General features: G+C 41.4%; 1 protein-coding gene across 2 annotated transcripts in view; it reads right to left on the bottom strand.

Moving 5' to 3' along the window:
- Positions 1–24,026, bottom strand: part of LOC119172430 (extended synaptotagmin-like protein 2) — an 86,453-nt gene that overhangs the window by 48,183 nt on the left and 14,244 nt on the right. For both annotated transcript variants that reach the window (XM_075893798.1, XM_037423534.2), the window contains exons 4-12: positions 15,083–15,159; positions 12,137–12,203; positions 11,640–11,729; positions 10,658–10,713; positions 7,851–7,971; positions 6,259–6,358; positions 3,760–3,830; positions 3,573–3,658; positions 1,608–1,656 (exon numbers count right to left, since the gene is read on the bottom strand). In XM_075893798.1, coding sequence (XP_075749913.1) covers positions 1,608–1,656; positions 3,573–3,658; positions 3,760–3,830; positions 6,259–6,358; positions 7,851–7,971; positions 10,658–10,713; positions 11,640–11,729; positions 12,137–12,203; positions 15,083–15,159 — 717 coding nt within the window. The remainder of the gene's footprint in view (positions 1–1,607; positions 1,657–3,572; positions 3,659–3,759; positions 3,831–6,258; positions 6,359–7,850; positions 7,972–10,657; positions 10,714–11,639; positions 11,730–12,136; positions 12,204–15,082; positions 15,160–24,026) is intronic.

Genomic DNA, 24,026 nt, shown 5'->3' with positions numbered 1-24,026 from the left:
GCCGCTGCAAAGCGGGCTTACTGTCTGAGAACAGCACGACTTGTTGCTGCCTACAAAACTTCAGTTTTTTCAGGGCTGCCTGAATTGCCACGCTTTCACATGCTGTCGATAAAACAACGCACTCGAGTGTCGCTGCCCAGGAAACCTTTAGAGATGGGATCACAAACGCTGCAGCGCTTGCTCCGCGCATTATGTCGACTAATCCATCAATGAAAACTTTCAAATGATCAGCGTGCTTTTCTTCAATATATTCAAATACCAAAGAAAGTATTTCTGCTGTGGGTGTGGAATGCTTGCTTTGGATCCGTGGAATCGTCACCTTGCAGTCGACATCCTCATGAGACCAAGGTGGGTCTTGTCGAAGTTGTCTTTCTTTGGGGAAATCGATGATAAGATGGCGAAGGGTGTTGAGGGCCACGAAAGCTCGAGATTCCGTGCGTCACCGAAGGCGACTGAGAAGTGCTTGTCCTGGACTCGATTCGCCAAGTCGGCAAAGCTGTGTCAGCAGTCGTTGAGAGGCGAGAAAACGTAACGGCGGAAGACGAGCTTCATGAAGCACCTTTATGCTTGCTGCAAACTTTGGCACTTCCAAAGCAACTCTGAGGCCTTTACGTTGAAGTTTTTCCAGCCGTTCGTACTGTGACTCACTCGGAGAGATCAGAGGCAATTGGAAAAGCACAGGGTTGACAATTACTGCCTCGTGTAACTATATCATTGATGTTGGGTGACTCCCCCCGCTTGTTCCTGCTATCCTTCGAAGAATGTTTACACGGGGCGTCAGCGCTGACATCGTCTTGTCTACTGCTCGTCGCCAATTCATCTTGTTGTCTAGTGTGACTCCAAGGAACCTCATGGACTTAACTTGCTTAATTCATGCACCTGGAAGTAATATTTTCATCCTTTTTTCTCGTCTTCGCATACCTGGGAATAGCATGAATTGAGACTTTTCAGCTGATATTGTTAGTCCAATAGATTCAAGATAGGTTTGTGCGGAGTGTAGAACTCTTTGGCCAATCATTTCCAATCGCTTATGCTGATATCCAGAAAGCCAGATGCATATGTCATCGGCATAAATTAATATTTGTACTGTCTTGCTCAGAGACTTGAGAGCATTAGGTAAACCAGCCATGGCCCCATTGAACAACATCGAAGACAGGACACTGCCCTATGTCACTCCTCTGGTAGAGAGAGAGGGGGGGTAGAAAGCAAGCAATGCAAAGAAAGAGAACAAAAAAAGATAGAAATAAAGAGACACAAAAAGATTAAAAAACAGAGAAAGACGTAGAGTGAGAAAAAAAAATGAAAAAAAAAAGAGATAGAAAAACCAGATGGCAAAACAGTAAGAAAGCTAAGAAAGGGAACTGAAGATAGGCAGGGTGAGAAAGAGACAGAAGGCAACAAGTAAAAGAAACAGAGAGAAATAAAGACATGACAGAAGGAAAAAGAAAAAGCAACAAGGAAGGCCACCCAGCTGTGCTCTTCCTTCATGCTTGGAACCACTGGTACGAGGCTGCCATAATTTTTTTCCCCGAGTTTGTACGGCACTAACCTAATAACGCATCACAAAGTGTCACACATGTAAAGGATACGAGCCATCAGACACTCACCATGTCTCCTTGGCCCTGGCTCTCGATATCGCTAACAGCAACAGACACCCTGGAATGGCATATGCGACCATTGCATGAGTCACTGGAAAATCCAACTCAACAAGAAAACCTCACTCAATAACTTAACTTCATAGAAGCCAAGTTCTGTACAATCTTGGCAGCATATACTGTCACAAAATTTGTGCTGAATTTGATGCTGGCTTTGTATACAAGGAAGCTTAATTAAGTGTGCAGTATCACTGAGAAAACAATAAGCAAAAAAAAACTCGCAGGTGGAACACATGCCTCCAGGTGCCTTATAAAACAAGCTTCAGAAAGACGTCTAAGCACAGCTACCGGTGAGCATCAGAAGAGCACAAATGTAGACTGCCTACAGTACTCGAGAAAAGTGTTACCTACAATGCAGATGAGAAACCAAAGAACCTACATGTCTGTGAGCTGAGGGGACACCCCAATCACAACCAAATTAAGATCAAATCATACTAGATCGGAACAAAGCAAGTTCATAGCCAACTCTATCACATGGAGTGAAAACACGATAAAAGAGTAAATCATTACTTCGTACACTCTTCAGTCACCAAGTATGACGGCCTACTGATAGGTGAGTTAAAGCTGCATTAACTTTAATTAAGCGAAAATTCGGCAGAGTTGAAAGATATGTATTAAGGGGCATGATTTTGAAAATTATTTTGTGGGGTCTGACATGCAAAAACTACAATATATGGGGCAGGCAATAGGATAAAAAGCAACGTGTTATTGTTCAACTACCTATTGAGCACCAAAGTGAGAATATACAAGCATTTTAGCACTGCAGTTCCGTCAACACTGCAGCAGGAATCTGAGCTATAACCTTGAACACAGCAGACAGTGCCGCGGCGCTTAAACTAACAATGCAAGTAGGGTGCAACTGTGTCAAGTAAGAGTATTCGTCGTCGACATTGGACATGTTTCCTTTCTCGAGCGATGCAAGCCTGGCAGTCTATGCCATACCTGACATGAAAGCACCCAGCACAACACTTCGATGATGAAAATGCAGATGAATGCTGACAGTTGTCGCTATGCAGAAAGATTAACCTTTCAGCCGTTTGACATAAATTTTTTTTGTCTAGTCTAAATAGTGCTTTTTTTTTTGTCAGGTTGATATCAAGTACTTTGCTTCAAAAAAAAACTGTCTTCATTTACAAAAGAACAAAACAATCATATATTGAGTTGTTAGCATAGAGAAGTTTATTGTCCCATTGGCCTAAAAGTGTCTTTCACCAGTCATAAAGTAGTGTCACGGTTGAGAAACTGGCAAATATAATGTGTTAAGGCATTAAAGTAAACTTTGGTATCTGAATATTCAGCACCCAAAAAGCTGTATGATGACAAAAGAAGTCTTTTCCCCAACAATGCATGAGCAACCATCACATTGTCTTCACTGTACAACATTTTCTAAACACAAGCTAAGAAAGAACGCGAAATGGTGAACAAAAGAAGTCTTTTCCCCAACAATGCATGAGCAACCATCACATTGTCTTCACTGTACAACATTTTCTAAACACAAGCTAAGAAAGAACACGAAATGGTGAATAAAATAAATCGCCAAGCAAGTGCTGTAATCTCTGAAGCGACATATGAACTAGCTTGAAAACGAGCCAGCATTGTTCACACCCTAAAAAAGGGTGTCTTTGAGGTGTCTTTCAACCGGACAACAAAAACAAACATTCAGCTTGCTTGCATTACTTTTTTATTATTATAATTATTAAAATTATTGAAAACAGAATGTTATTAGTATTATTAAAAACACTATGTTATGCTTATAGTATGCATGTTGTTCGTGAGTAGAAAGTATCACGCCCGTGGCCTTAAATTGTGGAGTGTGTTCAATAGCAGATTTGGGAACTCCGACAGAGAGGGAGTTCCCAAATATGAGGCATCCTTTTTAGAGCACACGAGTGTAGAATGTCGGGGCCGTCAACTCACCTGCCCAGGAAGTCGTCCTTGCTGCTCTGGTCTTCGTCCATCACTTCAATGTCCAAGGTGGTTCCAGGAATCTGGTAGACAACAACCTGAAAATCGTTGCACACCAGTCAGATAGACGCACTTGATTTATGCCAGTGTGTGAAGACAGAAAAACTGAGCCGAGCCAAGCTCGCTGCGGGTGACTTGCCTCGCAGTAGTAGTTCCACTTGGGGTTCACAGTGTTGGGGATCACCTGTGTGCGGAATTCCTGGGCACCAACTGGAACCAGACATGTATACTTATTACGCGTGACAGCTCTACTATGTCGGAAAATCTTGCAATGCTTTCTCAAACTCATTCAATAAACCTGTACAGCCTTTCAGTCATTCTCACACAAAAAAGGGCAAGACACAAACTGCTGCAGTATGCACAAAGATATCCCACAATTCTGTGAAAAATGTTAAGTGCCTCAAGAGAGTGAGAGCAAAAAAGGGAGGGGAGGGGGGACAATACAATGTAAGCCCTAAGTGCTGTCTCCTTATTTAAAGGGCCCCTGCAACACCCTTTGAGCAAGGTCAGAAAATTCCGCTGAATGGTAGCAGGGGCTTCTGGGAACACATGAGCATGAGGCCTGAAATTTACCATTAATTCTTAAAATCAGCTAGAAATCGATTCTGCTTCTTCTACAAATGATGTCATAAACCCCAAATATGGCACCGTCATAGAGTTTCTTAAATATACGCTAGAGAGAACTCTGGCGCTAGTGTCTATGGGAGCTGCAATGCACAGCACTTCAGTGAGCATGAAAATGATTAGCAGTACACAGATTTGTCTAATATACGTACTTCTGGCTCCATGTGTGTTTGTGTGGCTTGGAACTGTATTCTCACGAAACAAAAATCAGTAAATATTCAGCCGTTGCGTTTCACCACCTCATTCCTTTAGGCTTAACATTCCAGATCAGGTGAATACGTTCAAAAGAGTTCAAACATTTCTTCTAAACAGTACAGAAACACAGCAGTAAACGAAGCCACAAGTCCGATTCGCCACCTGCAAGTACGAAGACTATGCAAATCCATGTACTACCCATCATTCCTATGGTCACTGAACGATCGCAGCGCGAGAGTCCTCTCTTGTTAATTTTAAAAAACTCTACGTGCATCGTAAACCTAAACTCCACATTGGCCGAGTTGAGCATCACGAGTCGCATAGTCACCGTAGTTAACGTGCCCCTCATGTGCGCTTACGACCACAACGAAAGTGAGCCATGTGCTAGAAGAAAAAAAGTGCTCAAGGTCATGACACGTGCTAATAAAGTAACATATTGTCACGATGTCAAGACAGGGGTCGTACTTGAAGACCCTGAGAAAACAGCAGCGGGTCGGTCTTTTTATTAACCGCGCGCGAGAGAGAGTTCCTTGTCTTTCTCGTTGTTGCGTTCTGCATAAAAGCGTGCAGATGCGTGTATGCGCTGTCGGCTTCGTCTTTTTCGCGGGATGCACGTGACAATATCTTGTTGCTCCCTTGCCATTCCCTGCCTTGTGCAGCTTGGGGCACACTCGATGGTACGAAAAGAGAGAGAAAGCGCGTAAAGCATGCTGCAAATTCCTGTAACTCTGCTCGTACTTGACAGATTGTAAACATTGTTGCAGCAGTCGTTTTGAGGGGCAATAAACTTCTTCAATGAAGCCATTAAATGATCACTTAAGTATTGCACGAACCCTTTAATACTGTTGTTTTGCAGTGCTTATAATTTGTGACATTGCTTTACTAACAAGAGTTAACAAAGGCTAGTGCCCTTTTTTTCCTTCAACTGGATAAGATCCCCAGCACTTCTTGCCTTCACTATTCCTGCTCATCAACGTCATCATCGTGAGACAGAGATAATGATTTGATTGATATGTAGAGTTTAACGTCCAAAAGCCACCATACGATTACGAGAGATGCTGTAGTGGAGGGCTCCGGAAATTTTGACCACCTGGGGTTCTTTAACGTGCACCCAAATCTCAGCACACGGGCGTATGGCATTTTTATTTCCTTTAAAAATGAAGCCGCCGCAGCTGGGATTCGATCCTGCGACCTGCAGCCAAGTAGCTTAGCCACTAGACCACCGCGACGGAGCGTGAAACAGAGATAAAATTTCTGTCTCAGCTACCCCCCCCCTCCCGCCTTAAATACTCAATACCTTGTTGTTGCCAAGTGCCTTTCCCACCTATTCGCACCCAGACCACTTCTCTGATGGACTAGCAGTTATATGCTCCATGCATTACATGACACAGCTACTTTCTCTCCTACTTCATAATATCAGCTACTCTCTGTAATGGAAACCGCATGTTTTCTGTAGCTTAATTTTACCCCTACAACTGTTTGTGACCAATAAACCGATCAGATCTATCAGATGACGTTTTTCTCGAACGAGACAGAACACTTCATACCGAAAAGACACTGCAAGATGCAGCAGAAATGTAATGAGATTGGTGTTTTAGTATTTAATATTCAGTTTAATTTCTAAACAACATCGCATAGCATAAACACATTTTAGAAATCATCATTACAACGCCACAAAGGACAAACAATGCTTAAACCTAGTCCCTTAAAAGCAATGTGAAAAACAGTCAGTCAACTCTGTTATGCATCAGTCAACTCTGTTACTCAACCTCTGCACTGATTGCAAAGTACTCTGAGAGAGGAGACACTCTTGGCTCACCACTGATGATGGCATAGGGGTCAGATTTTCCCAGGCCCAGCATACCAATGTCTGCCTTGACTAAGTCCTTTGCTGCCACCACTTCGACCCGAAGGACACCCTGGAAGCAAAGCAGCAGCAGATGAGCTTCAATCATGTTGTAAGGCACACACACAAATGGCACAGCCAGCATTCAGTGCATCCCTTTCTGCATCTAAAAAGAATCAAAGTAGAATTTTATGGAAGTTCTAGAAACTAATGTTTTGCACATAATGATGCAATTGTTATGATGCAAATATTGAACTTAAAAAAAGAACTCACTAATTATCCTCAAAAAAATAATTAAGGGGCAGTCTTTGGGACCAAAAAGTGACAAAAAAATTCATTTTTCAAATTGACATATGTGGTTTCTGAAAGTATTTTTCCATATCTCTGCAAATTTTCACACACCTGGAAGTGGTAATTCTTTTGTAATGTCATTCTAACTGTCCAGATTCTTAGTGCTGTTAACATGCAGAACCTTAAAAAAAAGGGGAACAGACTTTGAGGCCTCTTTATAATTAGCCGGCACCTGTGTTAGAAGCTCTGCTACGAATTAATGAGCACCCTTAGGAGGATAGCAAAAAATGTGCACCATGATTGTCGCTTTTTGAAGTAGCTGTGCGTCTTCAGTTTTTTTTTTTTATTTTTCTCAAAAAAGTAAATTTACGACTGTTCAAACCTGAGGCCTCAATATCTCTGCAACTTGGGCAGCTACAAGAATAATTCTTTTTCAATGGAAACTTGTATGTGTGTAGAATGCAAGTATGGAATCAGAATTTAGAGCACATGCCTTCTTAATAAATTACTCATCAAAATCGTAACACAATTCCAACTGTTTTTGAAAGCGGATAGTTCATTTTGCTGTAAAATAACCAAGAAAGCCCTAAAAAGAAAAAAAAACTCTAGCATTGTTTCACTCTATGGTCATTAGTTTATGTTGACATATCTTAAATATCACTTTTAATTAAGCACTTTTTTCTATGGTGGCCTTAAACAATAGGGGTGAACTTAAGTTATCTCAGGAACAAGATGACTTACAGGAAAACTAATTAAATAATTGAAATCAGCAGAAAAGACTGCATAATCCTGTGCAGTTTGATCAAGATCACTGAAGAAATAATCAAAAAACGTCTAAGACCAGTCTGCCCCCTTAAGACAAGGAAATAAAGGGCACATAAAATCCTTAAAAGAGATGCACAGGACAGATTGATTGGTCTATCGATTGACTGACTGATTGATTACGTTTGAAATTTCAAAGCAACAAATGGGTTATAACCAACGCTTTGTTGGGCAGCTACAGAATTATTTAGACTATACAGGGGTTCCTTTACCTTCCAGATAAATGTGTGCTGATGAACATTACTGTATTCCACTACCACAATAATTTAGCCTTTACTATTAGCAGTCAAACGCAAGACCTGGCACTCAGCAGCTTTACAATAATAATTCTTCTCTTGAAAATGATCACGTTTGTGTTACGGCTGTGCTTCTTAAACAGAATATTTGGGTATTTTGCTATAACAAGTTCTTGAAATAGCCAATAAATGATTGACTGTGACAAGAGAGCTTACACAGGGCAGAGAGTAGCGCAGTGTCTGGGTGGAGACGTGCTCTTGAAGCTTGACAGAATATTTATTCGGTAGTACCATCATGGCCGCCACTTGATCCGAGACTGCCTTCTTCAAGAGGTCACTGCAGTCAATAAGGAATTCATACGTGTCGTGTCGTCTGCACTACTGCACAATGAACTGACAGGTAAGTGTTTTTATACAGCACTGCTGCAGACTATTCAACTAGTATTAATCTGAGATTGCCTGATAAATCACACCACAGCATGGTGCACGTCCCTTTAAAAGTTTTTATCACAAAAATTGATGAGTGCAGCTGTACCTATGCTATTCATAAATGCTGCGCTCTATTTGCAATGCATTGTTTCTGTATCTACTATAATTATAGTGACACTGTTAGATTTAGTTCTTTTGTGCACTTCCTTGAAAGTGATAACACAAAACTATATTTAAAGTTTTCATCGCATCATGCCAACTTCGTAATAGGATATGAAATATTTCATCACTTTGATCATGTGCTGTTATGTTTCGCTCCATCAAAATGTTCAACCAAAAAAGTCCGAATACCAAAGCAATCAAGCTTTCAGCTTTTCAAATGCCTAATTCTGCCAGTTGAACATTTTAATCGTAGCACATAACTCCTATTTTCAGCCGTACTGGCCACAGTCAGTAGCAGAACACGTCTACAGTCCTGCAGCAAGCTCTGTCTTGGCTATGAATGTAGGCGCGTAACATGAATTCTCAATTTCGGGCGTACTGAAAATGCGAAAGCAATATGGCTGTTTCACGCTTCCTGCCTAATGCAAGTCATTGCTATCAAAGACAACACAAGCAGACAGGCTTTCAAATGATGACATGCTGAGTGTGGCAGATGCATGAACCAGGTTTGTCCTTGTAACTCTTTCTTTTTTTCTCATGTACTTGATGCATAATAATAAACATTGCCAGCACGTATCTGACCAAAGGCATCCCGTGATGTACAATACCCTGTGTCAACGGTTGGCAACCTGCGGCCCGCATAGCAGTATTATGTGCCACCTTTCCCTCGCATGAAGTGCGCCCCCCTTCCCCTCATCGCTTGTTATCTGAAGGCTGACATGACAGCTATGACGTCAAACAGGGTAGAGCAGGAAAAGAGAAAAATAAACATAATTTCTATTCTAGTTTCGCACATTATTATCAATTTTCTGAATCGTTTCTCTCTCTTTTCCTCCCCCATTGATCTGCCAGCGGCCGCCACTGTGTCCACTTTCATCAACTGAGCCCTTCGCTTCAAAAAGGCTGTCGACCCGTCCCTATTCTCAGGTTAGTTATTATTTTAAACAGTTCCCTTGCAGTTTATGATCTTGCGCAGTATACCCAAAGGGGTTCATCAGCAGAATTGTGGGCTGGCGAATATTCATGCTGAAACCACAGTGTGAACACAAAAACATAGACACAGTAAAGCTGACAAACTAGCACCGAGCTCACAAACATTTATTTTTTCAGAAATCCTGAACATATTGTCACGGTGCCACATGAACAAAAGATAGAAGCAACTTGCGACAGTGAAACAGCGTGTTTTAAAATCAGCTATACACAGAACGCCTTTTTCGTCTTCCTTCTCTAAACCTACTGTCGCGCTACCCGGAGTCTGCGAGTGAGCGATAACACAATGTTGAGTTGCGTCTTATGTATATGTTTTAAGAAGTAAAAAGGAGCATTCAAGTAAAGTCTGTCGAGCATTTTATGAACTTCAAAACCCCAACTATGTGTAGCTTTTTTCTATTTTGTCTGAATTTCTGGTGGCTATTGCTCCGCATAGCCCCCAGCACTTTGTTAGGAGGATTAAAAATGTGATCAAAATAAAAATTACGTACCAAGACTAGTTGGCGAAATTCCGTAGTACACAAGAAATACAATAGAAGTAGGTAGGCTTGTGTAAATAGTAATTTTTATGTTCAAAGCGAACTTGAAGCGATTGTGATTTGGTCAAATAATTTCGAATCGAACTTGAATAGTATATATCTTCTGTTATAAAGAAAATTTAGCACATTTGTCATGACCTAATCAAGCTACGCAATAAGAAATGAAATGAGGCATGTGCGGATGTCATTTTCTTTGGTTTGAAGAAGGTGGAAAAAACTTTGAATAGTGGCAGGGTTTGACTTTAGGTAGAATGCAAGTGATAACCTGTAAAATATATTGCATTTTAAAATTTATTACACCCGACTAGCCGGTACAGCAAGCTCCTAAATTAAAAAACAAAAGTTGAATCAACGTGAAAGTAATATGTTCATTCAACCACGAAGTATGGCTTTGCGGCAGCGTGAATTTCCCCTGGACAAATGTACTCATAAAACAGCATCAATCCATTACAGTGAAACCACCTTTACAAAAAGCTTGCATGCGGATTACTATACTTATTTGTTCATTTCGAATACTTCAAAATTTGCAAATATCTTAAATTCGAGTCGAAGTAAATTCGATTACTGCAATATTATTTTGAATATCAGAAGTGCTCGAATATTTACACAAGCCTAGATACAAGTTATAGCAGCAAGATGCTTCTGTTCTGTGCTCCCCTGTTCTGTTGCAAGTTTAGCACTTGTCTACTAATGTCAATGTGCTGTGTCTTTCATGCACGCTCTGTTAATCAGGCTTCATTACAGGTATAACCAATTCCCGATAATGTATGCCATAAAAGCTCTGCAGCCATCTCACACGATTTCCTATGCACTGCTGCAAAACTATGAAATGGTTGCTGCTGCTTTCACATGTTACCCTCAACATTGCTATCTCACTTAGCACTACAGAGGCAACCAACTCACTTGAGTCCCGGAACTTCCAAGACTTGTCCCAAATTTGTCAGGGTGAAATCAATAGCCTGCAAAGCAACACATATCAAAATTGTACATTCCTCATCAGGGGTAACAAATTCTCACAAATAGCATGTCATTGACAATGTTATCAGTCACCATAAGTATGCACCAAATGACCTTGTAAATTAGTACACATGAAAAATTGAAAAGGAGACAAACACTGGCACTGCCATCATTTTTTATTGTGAAGAATGCCAAACAGGTGTTCACTGATAATGCAGTGGTGTGTGTTTCTGTCTGTTTGTCTGCTCATTTTTTCCATTATTACATAGTGTATGCTTTGAACAGGCCCAGGCACGGTATGTAAATAGATGTAACAGGGTAGGTCAAACTAAGAATTCATGTAATATCTTGGACACAATTAGCAATGAATTTAGTGCATGTCATTCCATTCTGTTCTGTAATTGTTCTAGGAAAGAAAGAAGTGTATGCACTCTAGCCTAGTATTGTATTGAGAAATGTGGTTTGAAATATTGCGTTAGTCTGTTATCTAGCGGGAACGGGTGCTCATAGAAATCCAAAGGAGGCTTTTTCGTCACAAGCGAGCATAGCAAATGAATCCGCTGAAACTTTTTCCGCAAGTTGAGTGGCTCGACATAACTGCATTTCATTAGTTGGAAGAGAAAGCCAGATTACAAATCAGCCATCATGTTTTAAATGCTGTATGGAACAGGCATTTGCATACAATGACAGCATTGAGAACAGAGAATCCAGCTGGAAGGAAGGTCACATTACAATTTCAAGGCGTAACAATGACAAACGAAACGGTGCCAACAGGGTCAAAGCTGCACAAAATATCCAGTGATCTATGTGTATGGTGACAGCAATGTGTGTGACCAGGTACAATAAATGCTCAAGAATTTATTGTTGATATTCAGTGATGCTATGCATGAGAGCCAGCTTTATACACAGGTACTCTATGCATACTTACGGGAGGTCTGAGGAAAAAGACGGTCACACCACCGACCAGGGGCATCTGCTTAGTAAGGGGCCGCATCACCACCCGTACGTGCCCATGTATCTGAAGGAGAGGACAGATAACACTTAGGTCAGTGCTCGAGCCAACCGCTAGAGTTCTCACTCTACACTCCGAAAATTGCAATGCATTGCCTTTCGTGCTGATTCACAACAACAACTATCCTTACAATGTGTCCATTCAAGTAATGCACAACAGCACAATGACAACACTTTTTTTTACTGCTTTTGTACACAATGCAAGCACACCAAAAATATAAGTATGTAACAGAAGCTACCACTGCAGGTATAAATCACTATACAATTACTGATGTTGCTGAACACCCTCAAGCGTATGTTGGCAAAAAGAAGTGAAGTTCACTCGGACTCTTTCATGAAATGCATTTTGGGCTTACTTACCACACGCCACCCATTGCCAAACAGCCAAGCAAAGAAAAGGTGCAGGTGACTTACCTGGAGGTCTCGAATTCCAGCCTTGAAACCTTTAACTTTGATGCTAAACTTGCAGTCACCGCAGTAGCTGTGAAATAGAAAAAAAGGACGAAAAATGGGGGCTCTACAACCGACACATTGAGGGGCAATGAAATTATTTTGATTTTTCTTTTACAAGCCTATCGAGATGCTACATTGTGTCTTCCGAATGATTTGCACTTATTCAAACACTCAGCTTAAAGTATTTTTAAAACTGTGCATCACTATACATTGCAGTGTGGTGACATGGTGACATTTCAGCAGACCTGGTTTTGGTACGTGATGCTGTTTTAATACATCCCTTGCGTTGCCAATTGGGTTGGCTTAGTGTTTTATGAGCAAGAAGAAACACAAAAGAGTGGTCAAGTTGGTAGCAGCACTTGGCTGCACATCAATCAACTGAAAATATGCACACAGCTCAATGATCTATGGCCCACCGGCAGAGAATTGGGGAAAATCGAGCATAGCTTTGACCACTTCGCGTAGAAGTTGTGCTGAAAAAGCAAAGGCTGGGGAGGAGATTATTATTATTCGTGCTTTAAGTTTCCTGTAGGCATGCCTCAAAAGTTAATGATTAGAGGACCTTTTCTGGTACATCACACCTTCCAGTTTTCCAATTTAAACTAATTAAGTATAATTTAGTTTGATGCATTAGTCTCAACTTGCCAAGAAATTAACAAAGTACAGTGGGCACAAGAACTAGCAGTCAATGAGGTTCCACTTGATTGCGGCCTAGTACGCGGCAACTGTGTTGTGGGCACTTCGAACAGGCAACAAGTGCATAAGATTTCACAGATAATTCAAGGATATTTTTACACAGTTCTACTTTCACGACTGTTTCATGCTATGGGCCACACACCTTGATGACCATGTTCATGATAAACCAATTTTCTGCATGGTCTAACGATATCCAACTTTCAATATTGACCAAAGACCCTAACTAAACATCCAGTGCAAAAAATAATAATAGTAATATTAATAATAATAACAGCTCTTGATATCATGTTTGCCCTGCCATGCCTGCTGCAGAGTATGAAAAAAACATGGCAAGTATGTTACTTCTTGGTTTCAGAGTCAGAAATTGCAAAATACGGTGTTAACGAAAATTAGCTCAAATTCAAACTTCCCAGGAGCTATAAGCTAGCTGTCCCTTGGCTCTTGCTTGTGCTGTCTTGTATTAATTTCTTTTTTCTTTTCTTCTTTTGATGACATTGTGCCTGAATTGTCAACAATTTTTATTGTTGCATATACTGCTTTCTTATTAGCTCAAATTTTTTATCTTTGTCTTTCTGTGAATATATATTCTTTCAAAAAAATAATCACATGTGATTATTTTTTCCCGTCTACCCCCTACAACAACGCCCCGTGGCGCTGTAGGTACTTGTTTAAAAAAAACATGAGCGCAGGAAGAACGCAGAAAAAGAACAAGCAATCCCCTCCCCCCTTTTTGTTTTTCACTATGTCTGTTGTTGATGATACAAAACATGCAACTATTACAGTTTCATTGGCTTATAACAAATCTCCATATAACTAATTCCTCAATATAATGAAGTCTTTCTATTCCCCAGCCACCGTTAATTTGTAGAAGCACACGCATTTGCGACCTCTATATAGCAAAGTAACAGTGAAAAACATTCTTGATATAACGATTTTCGCCATGGGCAATCTAGGAATTTGGCCCCTGATTTTGTCATTTGGGCATGAGCATCGGCACACTCATGGCCTTGGCGACTCCAACGCGATGGCACGAGGCGGGCATGGATGGCAGGTGGGCCTGCGTCTTGCGAACTATTCATTCCCCTGCGGGCGCATGGGCGGACGTGCCCTCCCCCTCCTTCCAAATCAAAAACAAAAAATAAATGTACTTTTGTGTTGGAAGTGCCCCGGTTTTAGTTAGCGTCCCATATGTAGGGCCGCGCTGCATATGTAGGGCGCTTTACCGGATATTTTTCCACGGTATAAGTGTTGTTCGCTCTTCTTTTTCGATGTCGTGCAGGCGTACATGGTTTCAGCTCACGCGCATGGTGTGGCTTTTGACGGCATTCAGCTTTGCTTTTTTTTTTAATGCAGACAATCGTGTCGCCACCACCGAGGGGATGTCAGATTAGGCGCTGATCGTCGGCCACCACGGTGACAATGACGGATCTACAAAGGTCGACTCGTCATGCGCTTCGTGCCGCAACGCGAATTCGCGGGCCTTCCCGGTTAGCTCTGGTAACAACACAATGGCACGATGAATGCAATGCAGTAAATGCAATAGCAACAAATTGTAATGTTATACGAGATAAGGCTGGTAGCCAACTCTTTTGGATCCTATATCACGGAAGCAAATACGGCTGCTCCAGAAAGAAGTGCTCTTTTCACAGTCTTTTCGCATTGAAAGTGCACTGATGCTTGCCGAGATAGCACGTGCACTAGCGATCGCAACGGCGCCCTTTAAAATTTACTGTTGCTACTAGCGCGATCCCCTCCCCCTCCTCTTCCACCCCTCCTCTTGTTTTTTTATGCTCGTTCAAGACAGCAAGTGTCCTTTCTGTCTGAGCATTCGACGGCAGTTCTAACACAACACGCGAGGGGATGTTATTGAATGCGCCTTCCAGGCGATAGAGAAGGGCTGGCTCATTTGATCTCTACTTCAACAGCGCTTGCGCACTTTAACACGTTTAAATATTGCAATGCACGGGGGCATGTTATCAATTAAGACTTGTTACGGAACATGGCAGCACGACAAAAACCAACGGAGTGTGTCCATATAATTGCAGTCACAATAATAACGCATTTTTTACTGCACTTAATTTTCTTATTTTCGTACCAAACCTGCACATAACGTAATCCTCTTTATAATGAATTTTTCCAGGATTCATCAATTTCGTTATACTTAGGTTTATTCCCAACAGCAAGTACAAACTGTTAGAGAGTTAAACTTACAACAACTCCATGTCCATGATGACCTCACTTCTGGACACATTCTCCTTGTACACTTTTACTCCTCCAATCCGAGGAGGCTGCACAAGTGCAAAGAAGGGTATTGCACTAGTGGCATACAAAAAAGAAATGAAAAAGAATTACACAACCAGAACCATCAAAGAAAGCCCAGTCTACTGCTGAATCACACATCTTTATAAAAAACACTGTTATAAGAGGCTATTAGTTATTTGAACAGCCCTGTTGCTATAAAGAAAGAAATATATGATTCCAAAAGATTTACTCCAACAAAGGGGCAATGCAACACTCTTCCAAGATGCCATGGAATATACTCACTAAGCAAGCTTGTTGCCTCATGATTTGACCGTCCTAAATATGTTTAAATATCCCTCCAGTACTAGGGGAGTTACAAAGATTTGTCGCATGCTGCACTTGCATTCTCCCTTCTCTCGTCCCAATGAAAAGCGCGGGAAGCTAAACAGGGAGAGATAGCACGGGAGAAAACTGCATCACGCGCACTTCGTGACCTTCAGCATTTTTGCTCGTTCTCTCTTTATGCTCAAATCAGCCAATGGTGTAATACTTGGCCCTGTCAGGCATTTATTTTTGAGTATGTAGCATGATTTGCCCAGAGAAGAGAAAGCAAATTTCAGCTGACTTTAAGAATTTATTGTAAATTCGAGTACACATGCTGCGCTATAATATTTGGCTTGCATATTTTTGGGGCCTTCGACTACCGATGAACACATTTTCTGTAGTTTTGTAGAACTCCTTTAACAAAAATATAACAAAATTGCGTAGACGTTTCGCCACCTATGCAGGTGGCATCTTTGGTGTACACTGGCACCAAACGAGCGTAGTTCGGCCAGTCCACTGCTAGTCACACATGCCCTTGTATACGTCAGGTACGAGGCAGTGGTTGTTGCAAGCCAATTTGTTGGAACGGATGAACGATTTCAGTTTTTCTTTTTCCCCACCTTTGATCCAGAGCCAGCTTCCACAAGGCGACGGTGGTGGTTCGGGAACGAAGGAGGTGGGAGGAAAAGAAAACTCCTGGTATCGTGGTTCATCCATAGCAACAAACTAGGACGTATCCTAATCTTGAACTCTCGCACAGAATATAGCCATATATATATATATATATATATATATATATATATATATATATATATATATATATATATATATATATATATATATATATATATATATATATATATATATATATATATATATATACATACACATATATATTGTCAGACAGTAGCAGCGTTGGAGTCTCGACGGCGTTTATTAGGCCGAATCGCCTTATCAACCCTTCGAACGAAGACGACGTTTTTCGTGATGATGATTATATACAGATGAAGAAGATGAAGGTCAAACGTCCTCAATATTGTGCTTACACTAATTTCCCCCTCGCGTGGAAGCGGCCACTTAGGCCGCTGTTTATCACGGTGGTGTACGGCGCACGAATGGTTTTAAGCGTGACACGTGAACAACCTCCGTACCACGAAAACGGCCGTCGGAAGGCATGACAACAGGGGTTACTCGATAGTTAACAGGGGACGTCTGCTCGACTATAGCGTAGGGGCCGATGAAACGTGAGTGAAACTTATCACACAGGCCGGGAACCCGCGTTGGGGTCCACAACAGTACTTCGTCTCCAGTATTGAAGTGAACTACGCGGTGTACGCCATCGTAGCGAGTCTTCCGCTCTTGTTGGCTTGCCTGTGTATTGAGGTGGGCGCGTCGGCGACAATCGGCCAGGCGAGAGATTAAGTGCTCCCTCGATGACGATGACGAGTTCACAGGGACGTCAAAAAAGGAGATGTCGAGCGGAGATGTTGGTTGACGGCCATAGACGAGAAAGAATGGGGAATAGCCTGTGGTGCGCTGCGTAGCGGTATTGTACGCAAAAGTCACGAATGGCAGGATGGTATCCCAGTTGGTGTGGTCGGCATTGATATACATAGATACCATGCCGGTCAAAGTTCGATGGGAGCGCTCTGTGAGGCCGTTAGTCTGGAGATGGTAATATATATATATTTATATATACACAATAAGGGACAAGCGCTATGAATCCAGAGCCCCTCTAAAGCATCTATTATGAGAATGTCGATAGATTAGAGCCAATAACGAGAATGCGACCTCTAGTGACAGCCTTTGCGCAACCTGCAAAGCTACCACGCTGGGAAGCTCCACCCTTGCAGATCAGATGTGGGCTGTCTCGCAGGCTGTGGAAGTAACCAGGACTCAAGGGCTCCAGGCCATCACCTAGGCTGGGCCATTGGTTCACCCCACCAACACGCCAGGCTCAAAACAAAGCTCTTTCCTTCTTTCCACTACATCTGATAAATGTGTTAATATGCGTATGAATATATACTGCATATGTTTCCTTCAGTAAATGCTAACTTTTCTCGGAGGTAAGGAAATAAGTGAACGAATAAATGTATAAAATATTAAATGTCCCAGTTCATACGCATGTGAAATTGAGACATTCTCATTAGATAAGAGCTACTTCTACGAAATTTTCTGCATTTAAAGAAAGACTGCTAAACTCTGTCATATCTTGGAAGGAAAATTTTCATAAGGGCTTCAGTTTCCTCTGTAAAGATATTACCAGAAAATCTGTTATTCTGTTTTGACAATCTGCTTTAAATAAATATAGCAATGTGAAGACTACAACATCCAAATGCAATAAAACCACATTGATAACTACTTTACAAAGTGCATTTGTTATATGAATTAAAAGAGATAAATATGATGCATTCCCTTACTGGTTATCCAATTTTTGTTTCAAAAGCCTTATTTACAATAAACATAAATTTTGTGCACAGTAGGTGTTGAAACAACAGAAATCTAAACATTCGTGACACTTTTGTTATTGTCAGAGCAATCATGAGCCTGATTCTTCAATTTATTGATTTTTGAATAGCGAGGAGATGCTTTCTTGAAATTTATAAGGTTAAATGCCTAAATCTGCTCCCAACAGCCAGCAGAAGTGAATTTTTTTTTCTTGTGCAATACAAACCATGTAACCCAGCATATGCTAAAAAGAACAGTCTCTTTACGTATGCACATATAAGTCAATCATTGGGTTACAACAGAACTTGAGAAACATTTTCAGTCATAATTAAATTTTTAAAGAAATAAAATGTGAACTTTTTGATAGCCAAGGTCCAGTAGTTAACTGAAAATATAAACAGTAACCTTGATAACCTACGAAAGTTGCTGTAGTGAGAATTTCAAACATCAATGTTTTAATGCCTATGCAAATTTAAGCCCGTGAGCATCTTGCCAGAATAAGAATGCAGCCACCATGATTGGGAATCGAATCTGTGACTTCAGTGTCGACAACGAAACATCTGCAGCTGCTTTAGTTGCCTAACATATTGCATAACATATCATATGAATGAGGCATGCACACGCACTATTCTAAGGCGACGCAGTCAAAAGGTGTTTGGCTAAAGCAGCAGTATAAATATGCAATTTTGCAGCCACTACAAACCCAGAAACCACCCTGTGGAGGCAGCTGAAAAACATCGCTAACACACTTACAACACAATAGTCGTGAAGGAAGACATGGATACTGACAAAAAACAAGGCAGTTGGCCTCAGATACAAACACAGAACGTACGAAATGTCGACCCAAAGGCCACAAATGTGTGTGAAATGAATAATGTCAGCTTCGCTTCCAATTGAATCAATCTGTGTCGAATAATAAGAATAAAAACTTCCTTCCAGGATTTGGCTTACTGGACACATGAAACCAATGTAGCATGCCCCAGAAAAAGACTTCAGAATAATCATCACCGCATGTTTCTTTTTTTTAACTTGTGCCTCAGCCAGAGTTCACAAGGGTTCTTGCATTTTGCACCCTTTCCAATGTGACCGTTGCTGGAAATCAAACCAACAACATCGGGCTTACACAAGGGGGCCGTATTGACTCCTCCAGTCTACTGTCCTTGACATGAAGACTGTGGGGCAATCACTAACATTTTCAACCTTGTGCCTGTTTTATCCTGACAATTTGTTGTCACAACTTGCATTGGTACAGTCATTTTTCTACATTCCTACAATAAAATAGTTGAAAAGAACAGACTGCTGGGCGAGTTGGCAGCTCATTATAGCCCAGTGGTGCGCAACAAAGATGACAGCACAAAGAAAGAGCTATAAAACGTAGCGTAAACTATCAACTTCGTATCCCTTTCTTTTATCATTTTTTGGGCACCACTGTGTTAAAGTAAGCTACCAATTTTTTTTTTAATCTTCCTAGATTTCGATCCTAAACTGATTGTTTTGTGTTTGTGTGATAATGCACTGTTTAAGAACACACTTCAAGTATGTTGGGCAAGAAAAAAGCAACTAATCAAAATGTATTTACAGAAATTACCTAAAATATGCCCACCACACAAAGTGGGATAAGTACCAATCCTGAAATACAAAAACAAAAATTGCTTGGCAGCAATGTAGCTGTTCCATAAAGCTCTGTAATGAAATAAAATCTTTGTACTGTCATCAATAGTAAACATACTATGGCTGAAAAACTAAAATTATTTAGTTTTAGGTGGTTGCAAAAACCACTGCAGTCAAAACTTTATAGTAGCATCAAAATTTATTTGTGGTTTTCAATTATCCTAGTTCATTACATAGATTAATATTCCATAAAAAAGCATGTGAAGTTTTATTAAAACATAATGGATCATTTCAAAGTTATGATTTTTAATTCAATAAAGAACAACTAAAGATGAAGTTTTGAAGAAGACAGAGAGAGAGAGAGAGAGAGAGAGAGAGAGAGAAAACTTTATTTGCGCATAACGCGGAGCATTCCAAATGGTCGGGCCCCTATTCCAGGGCTCCGCTGGCCCTAGCCATCATCTCTACCCGTTGGACCAGCCAGCGCTGATCAACAATGGCCGAGCTGGACAGCAGCGCCTCCCATTGTTCCTCTGTGTTGTTCATGTTGTGGTGTTCTTCATTGTGATGCGTACACTCCCACGTGATGTGAAACAGAGTTGGTGTGGACCCACACCACGGACATATATTTTTGTATGCTGTGGGGTAGAATACATGCAGCCTGTGTAAGTTCCTGTATGTGTTTGTTTGGATTCTGCGTAATGCCACCGATTCCATTGCTGTAAGTTTCTTATGCGGTGCTGGATACACTTTTCTATTGTCCCTGTAATACTGAAGAATTGCACCAAAGTTAGGGTCTAGGGGCGTTGGATCCTCAATTGCAGTGTGCAAGGAAGCTCGGTAATCTGTGAAGCCTCGAGCCGCCTCATCCGCAAACTGGTTCCCGGTGACGCCCTCGTGCCCTGGCGCCCAGATAATGGTTTGGGTGTATTCAATTGGGAAGTCCTTGTGAGCTTTGGTTAGAATTTGGAAGGCCTTCATACATATTCTACCTTTTTTGTAATTTCTACATGCAGCCTTCGAGTCTGTGATTATTGTCATTGGGGTTTTTCGCTCCCTGCCCTCCTTGATTGCCAGCGCGATCGCTATCTCCTCCGCTTCTGTGATAGAGGCTTGGGCTATGGAGGCACAACTTGTGACGTTTCCTTTTCGGTCTGTGACCACGGCCACCATGTTCTTTGCATTTACCTGATATGGTGCAGCGTCAGTAAATCTCGCCGTATTCAGATATTTTGTCTGTTTATCTATGTAAGCGGCTCTTGCTTTACGTCTTCCAGCATGTAAGATTGGGTCCATGTTCTTCGGTAGGGGACATATTTTGTACCAGGCTCTGACTGCGCACGACAATTCCTTAGCTCTTCCATGTGCCTGTACTTGTTCGCCGAGGCCGATCCTCTGAAGAAGTTTTCTGCCGGTTGTCGTCTGTAGCAGGCGGTTAATCTGGGTGGTTACTTGTGCCTCAGCCAACTCATCAAATATATTGTGAAGTCCGAGCGCAAATAGCTTCGCAGTTGAAGTGCTTTGTGGTAGTCGCAGAGCTGCTTTATACGCCATCCTTATTATTTTGTCTGCTTTTTCTTTCTCCTCTCTATTCATGTTGTGGTAGGGTAGCGAGTATGTTAGTCTGCTGATGACTAAGCTCTTTACCAAACGAAGCACGTCTTGTTCTTTCAGTCCAGCACGATTGTTCGTTATTCGAACTATCATACGAACAATTTGTTGAACTGTTCGTTTAAGCATATTCAGTGTGTGGAGACATCGCTGATTGGACTGTAACCACATACCTAAGATCCGAACAGTTGTTTTCTCTGGTATAATATTGCCGTCTAGCTTGACCTCAAGGCGGAGGCTCGGGTCTGTCCTTCGTTCTTTACTCTTGGAGAACCCAATGAGTTCCGATTTGTCTGCTGAGCACTGAAGCCCTCTTTCTTTAGTGTAATCTTCGATGGTTTTAGCTGCCAGTTGAAGCCGCTCTTCTTTTTCCGCCAAGCTACCCTTGGTTGTCCATACAGTGATGTCATCCGCATAGAAGGAGTGTCGGATGTCGGGAATACCTTCCAGTTTTTTGGCTAGACCAATCATGGCTATGTTGAAAAGCGTAGGCGAGATCACAGCGCCTTGTGGTGTGCCTTTGCTCGGTGGGTGGAAGACATTGGATTCGTGTTCTCCTAATCTGATAACAGCGGTTCTTTTAGTAAGGAAGTTCTGTACATATTTGTACGTCCTTTGACCGCAGTTTGTCGCTGCTAGCCCATCTAATATGGCCTTATGGCTTACGTTGTCAAAAGCGCCTTTTATGTCGATGGCCATGACAATGTTTTCTCCTGCTTTTGGAACATTTGTTAGTACTTCCTCCTTTAAAAGCAGAAGGATGTCCTGTGTAGAAAGGTTCGAGCGGAAACCAAACATGGTGTTTGGCAACAAGTTATTTTGTTCAAGGTGCCGTTGAAGTCTGGCATTTATTAATCTCTCAAACACTTTGCCTAAGCACGAGGTAAGAGAGATTGGCCTGAGGTTTTCTATTGCCAATTTCTTTCCTGGTTTGGGTATCATAATGATTACAGCATGCTTCCATTGCTGTGGTATAGTGCCATTCACCCAGTGTTTGTTAATGAAGTTTAGAAGCGCTGTTATGGCTTCGTCATTCATGTTGCGAATCATGGCATTGGTGATTTGGTCCGCCCCAGGCGCTGTGTTGCATTTCATGCTGATGATTGCCGCTCTGACCTCGGCATGCGTGAAAGGTGCATCCAGTTCCGAGTTTGGGAGCCCAGTGTATTTAGCCTGGTAAGGGGCTGTGATGGCTCGGGCGCCGAAACACTTAATATAGATGTCTTGAAGCAGGTCATCTCTTGTGCCTGGATATGTGTGCAATAATCTTTCTAGAGATTTTTGTCCTTCGCGTTTAGTTTTCAGAGGGTCAATCATGGCTCTTAGGATATTCCATGTCTTTGCTGTTCCTAGGGTTCCATTTAGTGAATCGCAAAATTGTTCCCAGTTGGCTGTCGAGAGTTTATTAGCGTACTGTTCGGCTTGCTGCGTTATTTCTTCAATTTTCGCTTTGAGTTTCTTATTTCGCTTTTGCCTTTTCCATCTTTTAGTGAGGTTTCTTCTTGCTTCCCACAGGTGGAGAAGGCGAGCGTCTACTTCAGGGGTATCATCTGTTCTGGCGACAGTTTTGGTGTACATTTGCTTTTCATTTCGAATTACTTTGCACCACTCGTCCAAGTCGTCTATGGCGGTCACGTGCGCTTTTGAAGAAGACAACAAACAAGTTTTCCAAACATGTTACTATATGAATCATTGAAAAATTTTGGGATGCTAAAAACCACCAGGCTCATAGCTGGGACCTCCCTTAGCGGCCATGAGCTGACTGTTACATGGCTTAGTCGCTCCTATTTCTTTTGAAGCTTGTTTTTTTTGTCAGCCATTGGCTTTCGGCTGGCATTCGTCAAGTGAGTTTTGTTTTTGCCGAGACAAGCTACCATGCTGCTGTAGCCAGTATGGACACCGGCCTGTCTCAATATACTGATCGAGCCATTATTTCGATTGCTAAACTGACATACATAATCTTATCGTCCAAACAAAAAGTCTAGAGTCTGCATGGACATCTTTAGGGACACGCTGCCAAAACATCGCATATGAAGCATTAAGTTGCATATTGAGTTTTCCAGCAGGTATATTGCCTCAAAATATTTTGTCTAAACGGAGCTCTGCCTACACATCCTTCGCTTTGTTCAGTGTGTCTATGTAAGAACCTCCCCGGTGCTTGTATTGTGCTGTGCCCACAGCTTTGACTCGGTTGCAAGCACAGCAACTTTTCACATTTTGTGTTTAGGCCTTTGTTTTGCTCGAAACTTAGCCATATCTTGTTTTATTCCGTAAGACAACTATATAGAATACTGAAGTGACAAAGAAATAGCTTCATACAAGACATTGGTACAGTGTAAACATGATGTTACTTTGTGTGCCCCAACATGGCAATTAGGGCAACTTGGAATTAAAATTGGCTGTGATTACCATTGCTCAGCCATATTAAGCTTTAGCATAATTTTTTACCAACTAATCTAAGCATTCCCATGAATTTGAATGCAAACATAGGTTCGTTTTTCTAATGAAAATGTAATTGATTTGATTGATATGTGGGGTTTAACGTCCCAAAACCACCATATGATTATGAGAGACGCTAATGAAAATGTAGGTTTCGTTTTCAAAAAATATCAGTTTTAGTTTTGAGGAGGTCTATTGGTAGTTGTAAAAACCAACACAACTCTTGAACAAAACCACATGGAGATGTCATTTTTTCTACAGCACAATTTTGAATGTCTGTAGATTTTTAAAGGGGCCCAGAAACACTTCTTTAAGAAACCATGAAATGAACTGACTGGAAGACCTTATGGCCTCACAAAGTCAACACCGCAAAAATTTTAAGAATATGTCCAGTGCGAGTAAAGTTACAAAAGATTTGTCACATGCTGCGATTGCATGCTCTCTTCTCTTATCCTGACGAAAGTGCTGGAAGCTAAGCAGA

Source organism: Rhipicephalus microplus, chromosome 4 (assembly GCF_043290135.1).
Source record: "Rhipicephalus microplus isolate Deutch F79 chromosome 4, USDA_Rmic, whole genome shotgun sequence".
In the NCBI taxonomy this organism is placed as follows: Eukaryota; Metazoa; Arthropoda; class Arachnida; order Ixodida; family Ixodidae; genus Rhipicephalus; species Rhipicephalus microplus.
This window is presented reverse-complemented; position numbering and strand designations above follow the sequence as displayed.